Consider the following 16,677-nt stretch of genomic DNA (forward strand, 5'->3'; position numbering starts at 1 on the left):
CACCTAGGATGACTTTCTCATATTTAGTCAGACGACTATGCGTCATGAACTGAGTGCGACTCCTTGTTAAAAGGATTGCCACATCATGGGGTACAAACACTCGCACAGGATATCCCATCACAATTCCCTCACTTTGTTCCAGACTCTTACAAGTGGCTGCTACAGCTTTCATTCAACCAGGCAATGCTACAGCTACAGGGTCTAATATAGCTGAAAAATATGCAATTGGTCTCCTCAGTTTTCCATGTTTTTGTATTAACACAGAAAGTGCACATCCATTTCTTTCGCTGCATTAGAGTTCAAATTCTTTCTCATAGCCAGGCATGCCAAGTGCTGGTGCTACACACACACACCATCTCTCAATTGTTTAAAAGCCGTCAACTCCTCTTTATTTAATTCAATGGGATCTTTTACATCACTTCTGGTCAAGCGTAGCAAAGGTTTTGCAATCAGGTAAAGTTACTTATCCACTGACGTCAATATCCAACCATTCCGAGAAACATTCTCACTTCTCTTTGCGTCATTGGGGCTCTCATTCCTTTTATTATTTTGATTCTATCTGTAGTTTCTTTTCTCAGTCCTTTTTCAATTTTGTGGCCTAAATATTGTACTTCTTTGTGACAGAATTGCAACTTCGATGGGGATACTTTAAGTCCTCCATCTGCTAAATGATTCAACAATGCAATGGTATCCACTACACAAGCTTCTCGAGTTCTCGATGCTACAAGCAGGTCGTCTATGTATTGGACCAGAACCGAACTTTCAGGCATTTTTAAATCTTCTAAGGACTTTTTCAATATCTGATTGAATATTGAGGGGCTCTCTGTATACCCCTGTGGGAGTCGACACCATGCCAAAATACGCTCGCCAAACCGAAATGCAAAAATTTGTTGACTGTCATGGTGCAATGGAATGGAAAAGCAAGCATGGCACAGATCAATTACTGTATATCATTCTGCATCGTGAGGAATCTGAAACAAAATCACTGATGGATTCGGTACAACGATTTTATTTACTTTTCTCCGGTCTTGTACTATTCTAAAAGTTCCGTTAGGCTTTTTCAGACCCATAATTGGTGAATTACATGGACTGCTCATTATTTCCTACAAAATACCTTGTTCAATCATTCTGTCTATTATAGGAGTGACTCCTGCAATTATCTCGGGGGGCAATTTGTACTGTGGAATATTTGGGTAACTTACTCCTTCCTTTTATAGCAATTTTTACGGTATCTACATTTTTCATATATCCCACATCTTCTCCTGTGAAATCCCATACCTCCGTTTTACTGTCTTTTTCAATTCTTGAGGCAATTCCTTGGGGTCAAATACAGCAAATGCCTCGATAATCTCAGGTTCCATATTAGCCATAGTCATTTTATACAGTACATCCTCATCAGGAGTCTCAAATGCTATACAATCGGGAGTACAAAGTATTGTGCAATTCATCTTGCACAGCAAATCTCTCCCTAACAAATTTACAGGGCTCAAATTGCACACGACAAAACGGTGCATTTCAGAAAATTTCCCTATCTTAACTTTGACTGGTTCAGTGAGATATGTTTTTATCAGTCTGTTGGATACACCAACTACTTGGATTGTTTCATCCGAGAGAGGAAGATTTTTAACATCAGCTGACCTAACAGTTGAACGAGTAGCACCAGTATCTACTAGGAAAGTAATGTTTTCGTCATTTACCTTTCCATCCACAAATGGGCCTGTCTGGTCTACTTCTAGAGTTGCGCCAAGTACGCACTCCTCTTCCTCCCCTCGGCACCTTCAATAACTTTCTTCTGACTCACTCTCATTGCGTTGTAGCCAATACTGCGAAATAGCACTAGCGCGCGGCAGCTTAGTTACCTGTTCTTCGTTGTAGAATCCTGTCTCATTACTGTATTTCTGAGGATTTATGCTCTATGGAAAAGGTGGTTTTGGCACCTGACACTGTTGGGCAACAACCTGCTGCTGTCGCTGCGGTTGACAACTCACCTCATTCTGCACCTGTGGATTCAATGATGCATTATCACCATTAGCACTTGGGGGAAATTTACACTCGGTTTTCCAATGCCCTATTCTTCCGCAATTATGACATGGCCATTTCTTTTTGGCTTCTTCTAGATTAATCTGTCCCTTCCCTTTCCCAAAGTTGGGTTTTTGTTTCATATCCATACCATTTGCTTGTTCAATCAATTGAGCTTCCTGTCTTTCTGCTAATTTTACTTGAGCCCACATGGCTTTTTCTTTTAATTTACGCTGCTTTGCTTCAATTTCATCACTAAAATATTTTGCATGTCTTAATACTTCATCTATCTTTTTATTCTGCCAGTCTACTGTATGCTGTTTAATCATTTCACTTACTTCAGGTCGCAACCCATACACAAATCAATATACAAAATGACTCAAATCTTTTTCACTCAAATTTTCATCACCACTAAACTGCTTAAAGGCAAGAATCAACCTTTCATAATATGCATGTACAGATTCCTTCGCTTCCTGATGAGTTCTATCAATTTTTACCCAATCAGATTCTTTAGGTGGTACTTTATTTTTCAGAAAAGTAATTACTTGTTCATATTTTCTCATTACTTCTGGATCAGGGGCACCTGTTTTTGGATCTCTAGGGTATTCTTGCGTAGGCCAACTTATTGTTATTTTACATTCTGCCCATAAATCTGCTGGTACAATTATGTTGAATAGACTATTCAAATCAATCCATAATACCTGTAATAATTTTACAAACCTGTCTACCTGCCGGTACCACTCGACCGGCTTCTCACGCAAGCGAGGGAAGTCATTGGTAAATGATAAAATGTCTTGTCTAGTCCAGAGGACATGCACATAGCCTCCGCCTGGAATCTCCCTCATGGGACATTCAGTTATCACTTTTTCCTTTTCTCTTACTGGGAAGGCTGCAAACGTTTTGTCTGTTGTATCGTCTCGTTTCCGAAACCACCTACTTTTCCATTTATCTACATCTCCCCATTTTCTTAGTAAAATGATTAAATCTTTAATCTGAGTTGTTCGTCCTGTAGTATTCAGATTTTCAATATCCTTTTCAAATCTACTCTGTATGGTTTTTGTAAAGACTTTAACTTTTCAAAGTCGATACCCATTTCATTTGCTACTTCTTCTAGTCTTTCATGTAAATTTCTTGCTCTCCATGTTATACTTTTGCATAGAAACAATAACTCTTCATCCAGACAATTTACAACTTTGCCACATCTAAATGTTGGGGTTATGCATCTTTCCGCTGTAAACTTCTCAACCATTCACTTAGTTCCTCTGAAGTAGGACCTACGGGATTTGGTTCATTTCTTGTTTGTTCTATTCCTTTTGGTGACCCTGGTACTGATTATGTCGCCATTATTATTCTATCCACTAGACTCTTGATCTACTGTCAAATTTTTAAACGTACTTTGTTCCGAAATATCTACCTTTTTTCTCCAGCAATTCTCGTTTAAACCCTTTCTTTGCATTTCGGTTTGTTTATTACTATTATAAGGAATCGTCAGACAATGCTCACTATCCTTTTGTTTGTCGAAGATAGGCATTACAGGTCCTGTGGTTACAGGAACAGTTAGCTGCTTCCAAGTTTTTAGTTAATTCCCTAATCTTCTCTGTTAATTCTAAAGTTGTCTTTGCTAATTCAGCTGAATTTTCATTAGCCATTTTACCAGGTTGTGTTTTTTCTGTTTCTCTAAAGGGATTATTTCTTCCTACTTCATGTGGTATTGATCCAAACTTTATATTTCGTGGTGTTTCTTTTACTGGGGCACTTGGTGTCAACAATGTGGAGTCTGATTAATATGGGGGTGGATTTTTATAAAACATGTCATCGAGAACATCATCCTGTGACTCAGGCACCCCGTACCATCCTGATTCTGTATTATTTCCATACATTTTCTACTACTAATCTCTTCAGCATTTCTCATAGGGAACAACCCATCAGTAATATTTGCACTTTGCCATCTCTTGATTCTATCGTCATGATTTTCCTGTCCATACGATCTACCAAACATATACTTGTACCTTCTGCCACTCCGTTGCCATTCCGTTCTCGGTCATACATCTCATCTTCACATTCTGTCAATGCTTCAAACTGTGTAGGTCTAGGTCTTGGTTCTAATTTCATCATTCTTTCTCTCAAATATCTCAAAACCGCTAAATTAAATGAACCATGTTCTGGGAATGCTAAAACTCCATCATCTTTTGTATACTTTGCCCAATTGTCTAACCAAATACATGTATGATAACCATATTTTGCAACCAGAAAGGATGCAGGCGATTTTGGTGGAGGAAGCAACTGTCCCTCTCTAGTCACAATCGGTTTGTCCTTTTTAAATAAACTCTTGATCTTTCCAAACCAGGACTTTTTCTCTTTTTCTGGTGGATCGTAATACATCATTTTCTTTTTTCAGTATCGCTAGTCTTCCCCTATGACTATTCTCCAGTCCCAGCGCGACTCACACTAACGCACCAATCAGGAGCGTTTACGTTGTTTTACAGCTGGCCAATCCCAGCGTGGTCTTTCTGACGTCAGATTTCTCGCTACTCCTGCTGACCCCTCCTTTACAAAATTTATCGGCAAACCTTTTACATGCACTTTTTGCTAAATTCTGTTAGTAACGACATTAAAACGCCACTATTATCTGTTTCGCTAACAAAGAGATAGTCTTGACCTCTTTCACAAGAATTCCGTCTTTCAGCAGCGAACAATCTGCCCTACTACGGAATCATTACATCCGTTGATAAAGTAGCACTTCCCTCTACTTTACCCTTCTAGTGAGCATTAGTTAACCAATGACCCAATGCTCCTGAGAATTAGAACCAGAGTTTCACAATTAACCTGAATGCTATTTCATTTTCACACATTCATACGGAAAATGCAGTTCATTCACACAAAATCCTGTCTTTCCCGAGAGCAGCGGACAATATGCCCTACTACAGAATTATCACATTCGTTAATAAAGTAGCACTTCCCTCTACTTTATCCTTCTAACAAGCTTAGGGAACACCTATTACCTTTCCAGTGATAAGCGTAATCAGAGTGCCTTTTGGACTCCTGGTACTTAATACCAAAATTTCACTGGTGGCCTTCGCTACCCATACACTTCTTTTGCACAGAAAATACCCCTAACGGCAACACATGACGATGTTACCAAATCGAACCCATCTGGCAAACAACAGGGTTATACCCAATTGACCCTTTAAATACCTGGGTAAGGAACAATAATGTGCAAACAAAAAATGGTACAAAAGGGAGAGATAAGGAAATGACTTTGGTCAAGAGCACACTAATTTACTCTATCTCTAGTTTATTAATCTAGACAGATTTTATCAAAATATTTGGACATTCCTGCATCAAAAATGACAACGGACCTTGAAGAGAGCAACAAGACAAAATTACAAATATACACATAAATTAAACATGTGCAGAACATCACATACATGAAAAGACTTGTACACACAAATTAATTAACCCCTAAAAAAACACTTAATTTTCTAATAGTGTCCTCCTAATAATTTCAGGGTCCCTGTTATGAAGGAGGAGTCCTTGAAAATAAGCACAGTGTGGTTATTCACCGTTTAGTGTGCTGAGAAGGTCCGACAATAACTTGTTGAGTCGCAGCGCACTCTGTGGACTACCTCCCAGTGGTTCGTCCTGAAATTATTAGGAGGACACTAATAGAAAATTAAGTGTTTTTTTAGGGGTTAATTAATTTGTGTGTACAAGTCTTTTCATGTATGTGATGTTCTGCACATGTTTAATTTATGTGTATATTTGTAATTTTGTCTTGTTGCTCTCTTCAAGGTCCGTTGTCAATTTTTGATGCAGGAATGTCCAAATATTTTGATAAAATCTGTCTAGATTAATAAACTAGAGATAGAGTAAATTAGTGTGCTCTTGACCAAAGTTATTTCCTTATCTCTCCCTTTTGTACCATTTTTTGTTTGCACACCAAATCGAACCCAGACAATGCATCGTGCAACTCCAATCGTCACGTGTTTTCCCTGTGTACCTACAGGGCACAATAAGTCCGTCTTTCCCGAGAGCAGCGAACAGTCTGCCCTACTACGGAATCATTACAAACTTCCGACTCCCTACATCCCAGAAGTCGTCAAGACAACATGGAACGCAACGCGACTCAACATAGTGTTAATACATAAACCAATACTTATCCAACATTCACAATCAATAATCAATATTCTAAATAGAGAAATCAATAAGCAACAATCAAATCTATAAGCAATCACCAAATCAATGCAAAAAAAACATCATTCTGCTACCAGAAAAACTGATCCAGCGCGAGACCGGAGGAAAAGGAGTAAAATATACAAATATCATCTGCGTCGCAGACCCGTCGTCACACTAACTCATTCGCACACGCATTCATTGGTGGGGCCCATAACACCAACAGTCACACGTCAACATTCACGAGTCTGCACACAGGAGGGATGATAATCAAGCGCTGGACATGTGGGGGTTACCTTATAACCTATAGGGAAGAAAAAGTTATATTACAGAATATACATTAACCTTCGTCACCTATAGATTCCTAATCTCAAAACATCAAGGCACTCCACCCACTTGGTCGACGGACCAATTAGTTGGATTGGTTGATGGTGATTTTAGAACCAGCTAAAACACATTTTAAGACTCAGAATCGTTTACCCTCTTCATTTGAATAACCACAAACTCGTAATTTCTGTTAATCAAATATTTGTTTATCTAAAATTTGATTGCAATTAATATTAACATTTGTTTCATCAAAGTTTAGAATTTCAGAATCAATTTATTCAAATCACAGGTCATTATATTTACCTATTCTTGCTATCTGGATTTTCTCTAATTCATTTGGCTCTGCATAATCGAATTAGCTGTAAATTGTCCAAATAAAGCAGGCCAAAGCTTAAGGTCCGAAAGTTCTTTGCTCAGCACGTTACAGTCCCAAAGATCTCCAAAGGACCAGAAAACGTGCAAGTATCTGTCATCGCCTGTGGGGTCGAAGAGGGTGTGCAGTCATAATAACCGCCGAATGCCAGCCCCTCCCTATTCTACTACTCTTTTTATAATAAATTCAGGGCTAACATGAAACATTTTTAGGCGGAGAAAGTCTATGATTGGTTGATCGAAAACGTCCGATTTTATTCCATCAAGTTTCTCGGGGATTTTTCTGGTTCATTTCCGTGGATGTCATAGTCCATATGATACATTGTTTTTAGGTTTACTTGTATGATTCAATTGTTCATTTTAACCAGTTTTCACCCGACTGGGTTTTGGCAGTCCACCAAGATCCTATTCTTGACAGAGGACATGGTGTGCAAAGGTTGATAGGAAGTTCACGGAGCCATCCGAGTCTGTGCAGTAGACATCGTGCTCACGAGACGGTGGCCACTTCTGAACTCGTTTTCGACTCCATTTTGTAGCAGGCCAAAAATGCTAACTTAAGCGAAACAAACACAAAGGAATAATTAATACATACAATTGATGATTCAAATATTATACCCTCACTAATCCCCTTTATGTATTAGTATTTTCCTAGCATATAGCGACATTTAAAGCAATATATTTACCTTTACGGTCCTCCACGAAGTTGCAAACATCACAAAAGCAACATTAATCATGCAATTTTCTATTACCACATGTACTACTATTAATATGCGTACAGTTTTTAGTTAACAGAGTTATTTTGCCATGCAAATAGCAGTTTTCCCACGTGTAATTGGTGTATGTAAATGGTTGAATTAGTCTCACACTGCACTCCGTTAGTAAATTATAATCAGTAGGTTACATAATTAATCTTCGCATGCAAAATAGAGGAGGTATACAAAATTTTGCTTTACCTGCTCCATCATTAGCATAGCATAATACAGACACAAACTTCTGATAAAAGTGATGTGTGTGAATTAATGGGAAATTAAAACTGAGAAACAACATTGGAGGAAACTAAAAGATGGAAAACCCAGGAAAAATAAATTTGAAGAAATACAAAAAAACGAAAATTAAAAGAAATAGTTTAAAGACAAATTGATTTTAAGGAAAAATCCAAAATTACTTGAGTGGAATTTTGGACTACCAGGTTTTTTTTGGGGGTGGTTAAAGGACGGTTATGTTCAGGGTGATAAGATGTTTTTAGATGTTAGGACTAATTGGAGTGTAGGCATAGAAAGAGGTTTTTAGGGTTCCGATATAGGTGTAGTGAAGGCGCCTAGAAGTTTTAGGGTTCGCTGAGGAGTGGTGTTTAGAATGTGAGGTGTTTTTTGGTTTCAGGGATCAGGAATGATGAGAAGTTTAGGGTTCATGGATAGGTGGAGTTTGGGGGCGGTGAGAGTTTTTAAGGTTCAATTATGGGTAGCGGCAAGGGTGGTGGAGAGTTTTTTAGGGTTCAGGATGGGGTAGAGTTTAGTGTGGTGTTTTGAGGATTGAGGGATGGGTGAAGCTTAGATGTAGAAAGGGTTTATTAGGGTTCAGGGATGAGTTTGTTTAGGGTGATGAGAAGTTGCTATGGGTCAAGGATGGCTGGTTTTAAGGGAGGTGAGGGTTTTTTAGGGTTCAGGGATGCGTGGGGTTTGGGTGTGCTGAGGTGTTTTAAGGAATATGGGATGAATGGGGTCAAGCATCGATAGAGGTTTTCAGAGTTCAGGAATGGGTGGGATTAGGGGGCATTGAGTGCTTTTATGGTTCAGGGATGGTGGAGTTTTGGCGTGGAAATAGGTTTTAGGCTTCAGGGATTAGTGTAGTTTAGATGTGGTCAGGATTTTTGAGTGGCAGAGATATATGGGTTTGTGAGAGGTCAGCGATGGAAGGATGAAGTAAAGCACTGAAATAAATATCTCCAACAAATACGTTTCTGAAAGAATGACCTGCAACCATTGCATTTACATTTAAAAAAGAAGCATTCACATGCCTATTTTAACCAAAACAACATTCTATAAATTCGTTTCGACAAAAAGGTTAAGGCCATTCATTCTGAAAATTTCCATTTAGATAAAATGGCTTTTCAGTAATAGCATGCCATGAAATTGGTCTTCTATAAAATCACATTCAACCCCTCTAAAAGAGCCAGAACTGCAGCCATACTGATTTTCTAGCTGAAGTAACGGTGCTTGCTACTTAGGCCCATAAATGTGGGAAGGGTAATTATGGTACGTTAACATTTGGTCGGAAAAATTAATGGGTTCCTTTGGATTTCTTAGATTAAGTATAGGCTCAGGGTAAGAGAATCATTTTGTTCCTCTCAATTTCTGGAGCTTAAAACTGAAGTGTTAACTGTGGAAATGCAAAACCTGTGGAAGTTACGTTGTATAGTAACATTTATTTGGCTACTGATAGCGTTTAGCTTTGTTCGAGGAATGTGTCAAGCCGGAGAGGACGAGTTTACGAATAAGGTGAAGAAAAGGTGGTAAAGTTAAATTTGATTTACCACATTCAAGATTTCATGGTTCAATATATTTCTAGGTTTATTCATGGAAAAATGATACCTTAACCCCTTCGCCGTGCGGCAAATTCTGCTGCGGTGCAAGGGGGGGTGGGGCTGGGCATGGCGTTCAGGTACCCAGGACGGCTCCCGGCCGTCATAAATCACTACTTGTGTGGCATGCTATCCGTAGCTAATTTTCTGACTTGCAAATACTTTGAAATAAACTTCTAAAAGTTATTCTCTTTCATTTCATTCTTGGCATTGTGTTGCACTTGATGTAATTATATAATGATTGTATTTTGACAGTAATTAGTTCAATGAAATTATTGTTTACCTAAGAGAACTAAAGTAAGTTTGCACTTATCTTTTGCAGGGGAATGAGCAGGATGTCCTGAAGATTGTGGCAGCTTTGACCGAGTGCCTGACTGCTTTATCTGGAGAGCTGCTTCAGAGGGTGACTAGCATTGGAATTTCAGGACAGATGCACGGTGTTGTGTTTTGGAAAATAAACCAAGGTACAGTAAGACACAGCAGTAAAAAATACACATGCAATCTCATTCGAGTATTAGAAGGCTTTCTGTAACCCACATATGTGAAATATAAACTAGCATTAGGCCTATTCTGCTGTGGCAGCCGAATGTGTACACTCATGCAGCTTTCAGTCCTTACTGACGATAAAAAAAACAATTTAGCGCAATAAGGAGTGCAACTAACACTCAGAAAAAGTAAAACAAAGAAGAATTGACTTATTTTTAGTCTCCTCTTCACATTGCGGCTTTTGGACATGGACTAGACTAGTACTCCCTTTCTTTGTCAGCGGTTCTTGTTCTCTTGAGTAGCTTGATACCTTTTTAGGTCTATATATATATATATATATATATTACCTACTGGCGGTCGCCAGTAGGTAGTTATAGTTAGGACCACGTTTCCATAGGAAAACCTCAACATTCTATTTTGAATAACTTTGGCGCCGGTCGACGAATCCTCGCGAATTTCTCAAAATAGGTGGGGCGCTACGCTCCGCTCCTACCCTGAAAGTCTCGGGGGGATCCGTCAAGCGGGGGCTGAGATAAAAGGGGGGTCCCAAAACGCGTTTTTCCCATGCATTTTTCCATAGGACCTTTAGACAGGGCTACAGCCCGAACGGCTGAACAGAATTACTCAAAATTTGGCAGAGAGGTAGTCCCTAGGTCAAGGAAGTGCCTTTTGTAGGTTTGGTGTAAATCTGTTCAGTAGATTCTGAGAAAATAGCCTTTAAATCAATATATATATCTGAGCCCGCTTACGGTACGCTTACCGTACGCTTACGGTAAGCGTACGGTGGCGTGCGCGAGCGCGATTCTGATTGGCTCTTAGATCTTAGTAAACATTCGAATCGGTCGAAACCAGGAAGCGGCGGCCGCCATTTTGTGTATTTCACTCTGAAAAAAAAGAGTGAAAACAAGGAAAGGGGGCAATGAGGAGAGTTACAGACCCCCTAACATTTGTAAGGGGGTCAAAGAAGGACAGAAAAGTACAAAAAAAACATTTATTGATTTTAAAAAAAATCACGGGGTACGCGTACGGTAAGCTTACGGTAAGCGTACGGTAGAAAAAAAAAAAAAAAAAAAATGAAAATCAGATTTAAGTGTTTAGATATTAGGGGGCTCTAAAAAGAGCCGTTGTGTTTATGAAATGATTTTTTAGTGGTACCTACAAGTAAGTACCGATGCAGAGTCTAAGGTTCAAGAGGAAGACTCTGTTCCCTTCATCATTGAAGTGCACACCATCTCCTCTATAAATGTCTTGCATGTCATAACGCAAGTTGTTGTGGTAAATGGCACCCATACCATAGTCACGGAGGAAAGCAGAAACAGATTTGTTGACGTGCTTTCTTGCTTTGTCATCGCACCGCGTGCCCACCGTGCGTGCACGGCACTAACTGCGTAAAGTGGGCGCGCGGTGCGCGAAGCGCACCGCGTGCTCACTGTGCGCGCACGGTGCGCGAAGCGCACCGTGCGCGCACGGAACGAACTGCGTTAAGTGGGCGCGCACGCCACGAATGGCGTAAAGTAACTTAGCATTTAAAAAACCGTACAAATTCACTGAAAAAACCATAGGTTTCACACACGTTATAGTTAGGAATTAGCATTTAAAAAACCTTGCAAATTCACTGAAAAAACCATAGGTTTCACACATGTTATAGTTAGCGGAAATTTTACTGATAAAAAACCAATGAAATTCCCGCGTTATAGTTAGTGCAGGCAACTATAACTCACGCGACCGCAATCTTCTGCTGATGACATATGTGTCTTTATGAAAAAAAATATTTGTAATATATGTATAGCTAAAATTTAATGGAAGAAGACATGGGCAAATAAGTGTCTAAATACAGTATTAGCATCAGCAGAGGATTGCGGTCGCGTGAGTTATAGTTGCCTGCACTAACTATAACGGGGGAATTTCATTGGTTTTTTATCAGTAAAATTTCCGCTAACTATAACATGTGTGAAACCTATGGTTTTTTCAGTGAATATATATATATATATCTTCCCAAAGGTGCCTCTGATCTTAAGGACGCGACTCCGCACAAGAACGGTTAACAAACCCTTTTTATTATAGCAGCTGCACATCAAGTCTGGTATTTGAACAGTTCCCAACGCGTTTCAAAGCAAACTTGCTTCTTCATCAAGGGGCAGGCAGCAAGTGACGAAAACAACTACAAACGTCATTTCCCATTATGTATGCTCTCTCCGGTGAGGCATACTGGTCATTGTAGTTCGATTCATCCCCGTTGGAGGGGTCCGTGCACGTGCCACAATTAAATTCCTGCTTTTACCAAATTCTAAAACAGCCCTCCAGTGGGCCCCAGTCATATCAGCCAGCTGTAAATTTTGAAAGTTCTCGTGCGCTGTTCACAGACTGAGAATTCACAGCCGTGCAGACCCGTTTCCATTGCACCAGGCGGTGCATCCTTCACGGCTGAGGCCGCCGCGTGACATGACTTCCCAAAGGTGCCTCTGATCTTAAGGACGCGACTCCGCACAAGAACGGTTAACAAACCCTTTTTATTATAGCAGCTGCACATCAAGTCTGGTATTTGAACACTTCCCAACGCGTTTCAAAGCAAACTTGCTTCTTCATCAAGGGGCAGGCAGCAAGTGACGAAAACAACTACAAACGTCATTTCCCATTATGTATGCTCTCTCCGGTGAGGCATACTGGTCATTGTAGTTCGATTCATCCCCGTTGGTGGGGTCCGTGCACGTGCCACAATTAAATTCCTGCTTTTACCAAATTCTAAAACAGCCCTCCAGTGGGCCCCAGTCATATCAGCCAGCTGTAAATTTTGAAAGTTCTCGTGCGCTGTTCACAGGCTGTGAATTCACAGCCGTGCACACCCGTTTACATTGCACCAGGCGGTGCATCCTTCACGGCTGAGGCCGCCGCGTGACATGACTTTCCAAAGGTGCCTCTGATCTTAAGGACGCGACTCCGCACAAGAACGGTTAACAAACCCTTTTTATTATAGCAGCTGCACATCAAGTCTGGTATTTGAACACTTCCCAACGCGTTTCAAAGCAAACTTGCTTCTTCATCAAGGAGCAGGCAGCAAGTGACGAAAACAACTACAAACGTCATTTCCCATTATGTATGCGCTCTCCGGTGAGGCATACTGGTCATTGTAGTTCGATTCATCCCCGTTGGCGGGGTCCGTGCACGTGCCACAATTAAATTCCTGCTTTTACCAAATTCTAAAACAGCCCTCCAGTGGGCCCCAGTCATATCAGCCAGCTGTAAATTTTGAAAGTTCTCGTGCGCTGTTCACAGGCTGAGAATTCCCAGCCGTGCAGACCCGTTTCCATTGCACCAGGCGGTGCATCCTTCACGGCTGAGGCCGCCGCGTGACATGACTTCCCAAAGGTGCCTCTGATCTTAAGGACGCGACTCCGCACAAGAACGGTTAACAAACCCTTTTTATTATGGCAGCTGCACATCAAGTCTGGTATTTGAACACTTCCCAACGCGTTTCAAAGCAAACTTGCTTCTTCATCAAGGGGCAGGCATCAAGTGACGAAAACAACTACAAACGTCATTTCCCATTATGTATGCTCTCTCCGGTGAGGCATACTGGTCATTGTAGTTCGATTCATCCCCGTTGGTGGGGTCCGTGCACGTGCCACAATTAAATTCCTGCTTTTACCAAGTTCTAAAACAGCCCTCCAGTGGGCCCCAGTCATATCAGCCAGCTGTAAATTTTGAAAGTTCTCGTGCGCTGTTCACAGGCTGAGAATTCACAGCCGTGCAGACCCGTTTCCATTGCACCAGGCGGTGCATCCTTCACGGCTGAGGCCGCCGCGTGACCTGACTTCCCAAAGGTGCCTCTGATCTTAAGGACGCGACTCCGCACAAGAACGGTTAACAAACCCTTTTTATTATAGCAGCTGCACATCAAGTCTGGTATTTGAACACTTCCCAACGCGTTTCAAAGCAAACTTGCTTCTTCATCAAGGGGCAGGCAGCAAGTGACGAAAACAACTACAAACGTCATTTCCCATTATGTATGCTCTCTCCGGTGAGGCACACTGGTCATTGTAGTTCGATTCATCCCCGTTGGTGGGGTCCGTGCACGTGCCACAATTAAATTCCTGCTTTTACCAAATTCTAAAACAGCCCTCCAGTGGGCCCCAGTCATACCAGCCAGCTGTAAATTTTGAAAGTTCTCGTGCGCTGTTCACAGGCTGAGAATTCACAGCCGTGCAGACCCGTTTCCATTGCACCAGGCGGTGCATCCTTCACGGCTGAGGCCGCCGCGTGACATGACTTCCCAAAGGTGCCTCTGATCTTAAGGACGCGACTCCGCACAAGAACGGTTAACAAACCCTTTTTATTATGGCAGCTGCACATCAAGTCTGGTATTTGAACACTTCCCAACGCGTTTCAAAGCAAACTTGCTTCTTCATCAAGGGGCAGGCAGCAAGTGACGAAAACAACTACAAACGTCATTTCCCATTATGTATGCTCTCTCCGGTGAGGCATACTGGTCATTGTAGTTCGATTCATCCCCGTTGGTGGGGTCCGTGCACGTGCCACAATTAAATTCCTGCTTTTACCAAATTCTAAAACAGCCCTCCAGTGGGCCCCAGTCATATCAGCCAGCTGTAAATTTTGAAAGTTCTCGTGCGCTGTTCACAGGCTGAGAATTCACAGCCGTGCAGACCCGTTTCCATTGCACCAGGCGGTGCATCCTTCACGGCTGAGGCCGCCGCTTGACATGACTTCCCAAAGGTGCCTCTGATCTTAAGGACGCGACTCCGCACAAGAACGGTTAACAAACCCTTTTTATTATAGCAGCTGCACATCAAGTCTGGTATTTGAACACTTCCCAACGCGTTTCAAAGCAAACTTGCTTCTTCATCAAGGGGCAGGCAGCAAGTGACGGACCCCACCAACGGGGATGAATGGAACTACAATGACCAGTATGCCTCACCGGAGAGAGCATACATAATGGGAAATGACGTTTGTAGTTGTTTTCGTCACTTGCTGCCTGCCCCTTGATGAAGAAGCAAGTTTGCTTTGAAACGCGTTGGGAAGTGTTCAAATACCAGACTTGATGTGCAGCTGCTATAATAAAAAGGGTTTGTTAACCGTTCTTGTGCGGAGTCGCGTCCTTAAGATCAGAGGAACCTTTCGGAAGTCATGTCACGCGGCGGCCTCAGCCGTGAAGGATGCACCGCCTTGTGCAATGGAAACGGGTCTGCACGGCTGTGAATTCTCAGCCTGTGAACAGCGCACGAGAACTTTCAAAATTTACAGCTTTCTGATATGACTGGGGCCCACTGGAGGGCTGTTTTTGAATTTGGTAAAAGCAGGAATTTAATTGTGGCACGTGCACGGACCCCACCAACGGGGATGAATCGAACTACAATGACCAGTATGCCTCACCGGAGAGAGCATACATAATGGGAAATGACGTTTGTAGTTGTTTTCGTCACTTGCTGCCTGCCCCTTGATGAACAAGCAAGTTTGCTTTGAAACGCGTTGGGAAGTGTTCAAATACCAGACTTGATGTGCAGCTGCTATAATAAAAAGGGTTTGTTAACCGTTCTTGTGCGGAGTCGCGTCCTTAAGATCAGAGGCACCTTTGGGAAGATATATATATATATATATATATATATATATATATATATATATATATATATATATATATATATATATATTCACTGAAAAAACCATAGGTTTCAGGGGCGTTATAGTTAGCTGGACATTTCCCTAGTACAAAACCCTAGAAATTCCCCCGTTATAGTTAGTTCAGCTAACTATAACTCGCGCCCCCGCAATGCACTACTGATGACGTCACATAATACATCACTCATGACATCTCAAATGACATCACTGATGACGTCATCTAGTGAGTCTGTGTTTCTGTAAAGTTTTAATATGCTTAATATATATAGGGAAAGGCCTGTTGAAGAATGAGTGGGTGTACAAGTGTGTGAATGGATGATTTTCTAGGTGCGTAACTGACTCTATTAGTGAGTCATTAAATGTATCTTACTGCAGACTAGTGACTAAACTGTGTGAATGTCTGTATCTGTCTGTGTGTTGGTGTATAAGTGGCTGCATGGTTTTGTGAATAGCTATATGAGAGTCTATATGGGTTATTGATTGGTTGTCTGAGTATCTGTATGGGTGCCTGAGTTTGTGTGGGTAGGGTGCGTGTGACTCTGTGCATAGATGTGTGAGTGGGTGTTTCTATGGGTGCATGGTTTTAAGAGTGCAACTGTGATGGACTGTATGGTTGGCTGAGTGTATGTATGGGTGTCCTAGTGATTGAATGTATATCTCAGTTGTACATGTGTCAGTAACTACATATGTGAAACGCAGTGTATATGTGTGTAAGAGTATATAACTATCTATATGTGAGAGTGTTAATGCGGGAGTGGCTGTATGGATGAGTGTGTACTTGTATCAGTAATTGTATAAGAGCGTCAGAATTTGTTAGTATTTTTATGAGTAAGTGAACTTGAGTGTGTTTAACTGTATAGGTGAGTAAATTGGACTGTGTTTAATTATTTGCATGACTGACTAGGTGTGTCAGTACCTCAATGGATGATTGGCGGTGTGTGAGTGTCTATATAGGTGTATAAATGCATATGATAGTCCTGTACGGAGTGACTGTAAGTATGAGTGACTGTCCAGGTGAGTGAGTGGAGGTGTATGTAGACCTAAGAGTCAATGAGTGGGTATGTAGTTATTGGTATTGGAGTATCTAT

General features: G+C 41.2%; 1 protein-coding gene across 1 annotated transcript in view; it reads left to right on the forward strand.

The window, feature by feature from the left end:
- SHPK (sedoheptulokinase) overlaps window positions 1-16,677 on the forward strand; it is a 221,557-nt gene that overhangs the window by 58,960 nt on the left and 145,920 nt on the right. The window contains exon 3 of the mRNA XM_085649321.1: window positions 9,795-9,936. Within this exon, the coding sequence (XP_085505447.1) occupies window positions 9,795-9,936 (142 nt within the window). The remainder of the gene's footprint in view (window positions 1-9,794; window positions 9,937-16,677) is intronic.

The sequence above is a fragment of the Triturus cristatus genome, chromosome 3_2 (genome assembly GCF_964204655.1).
Source record: "Triturus cristatus chromosome 3_2, aTriCri1.1, whole genome shotgun sequence".
NCBI lineage: Eukaryota > Metazoa > Chordata > Amphibia > Caudata > Salamandridae > Triturus > Triturus cristatus.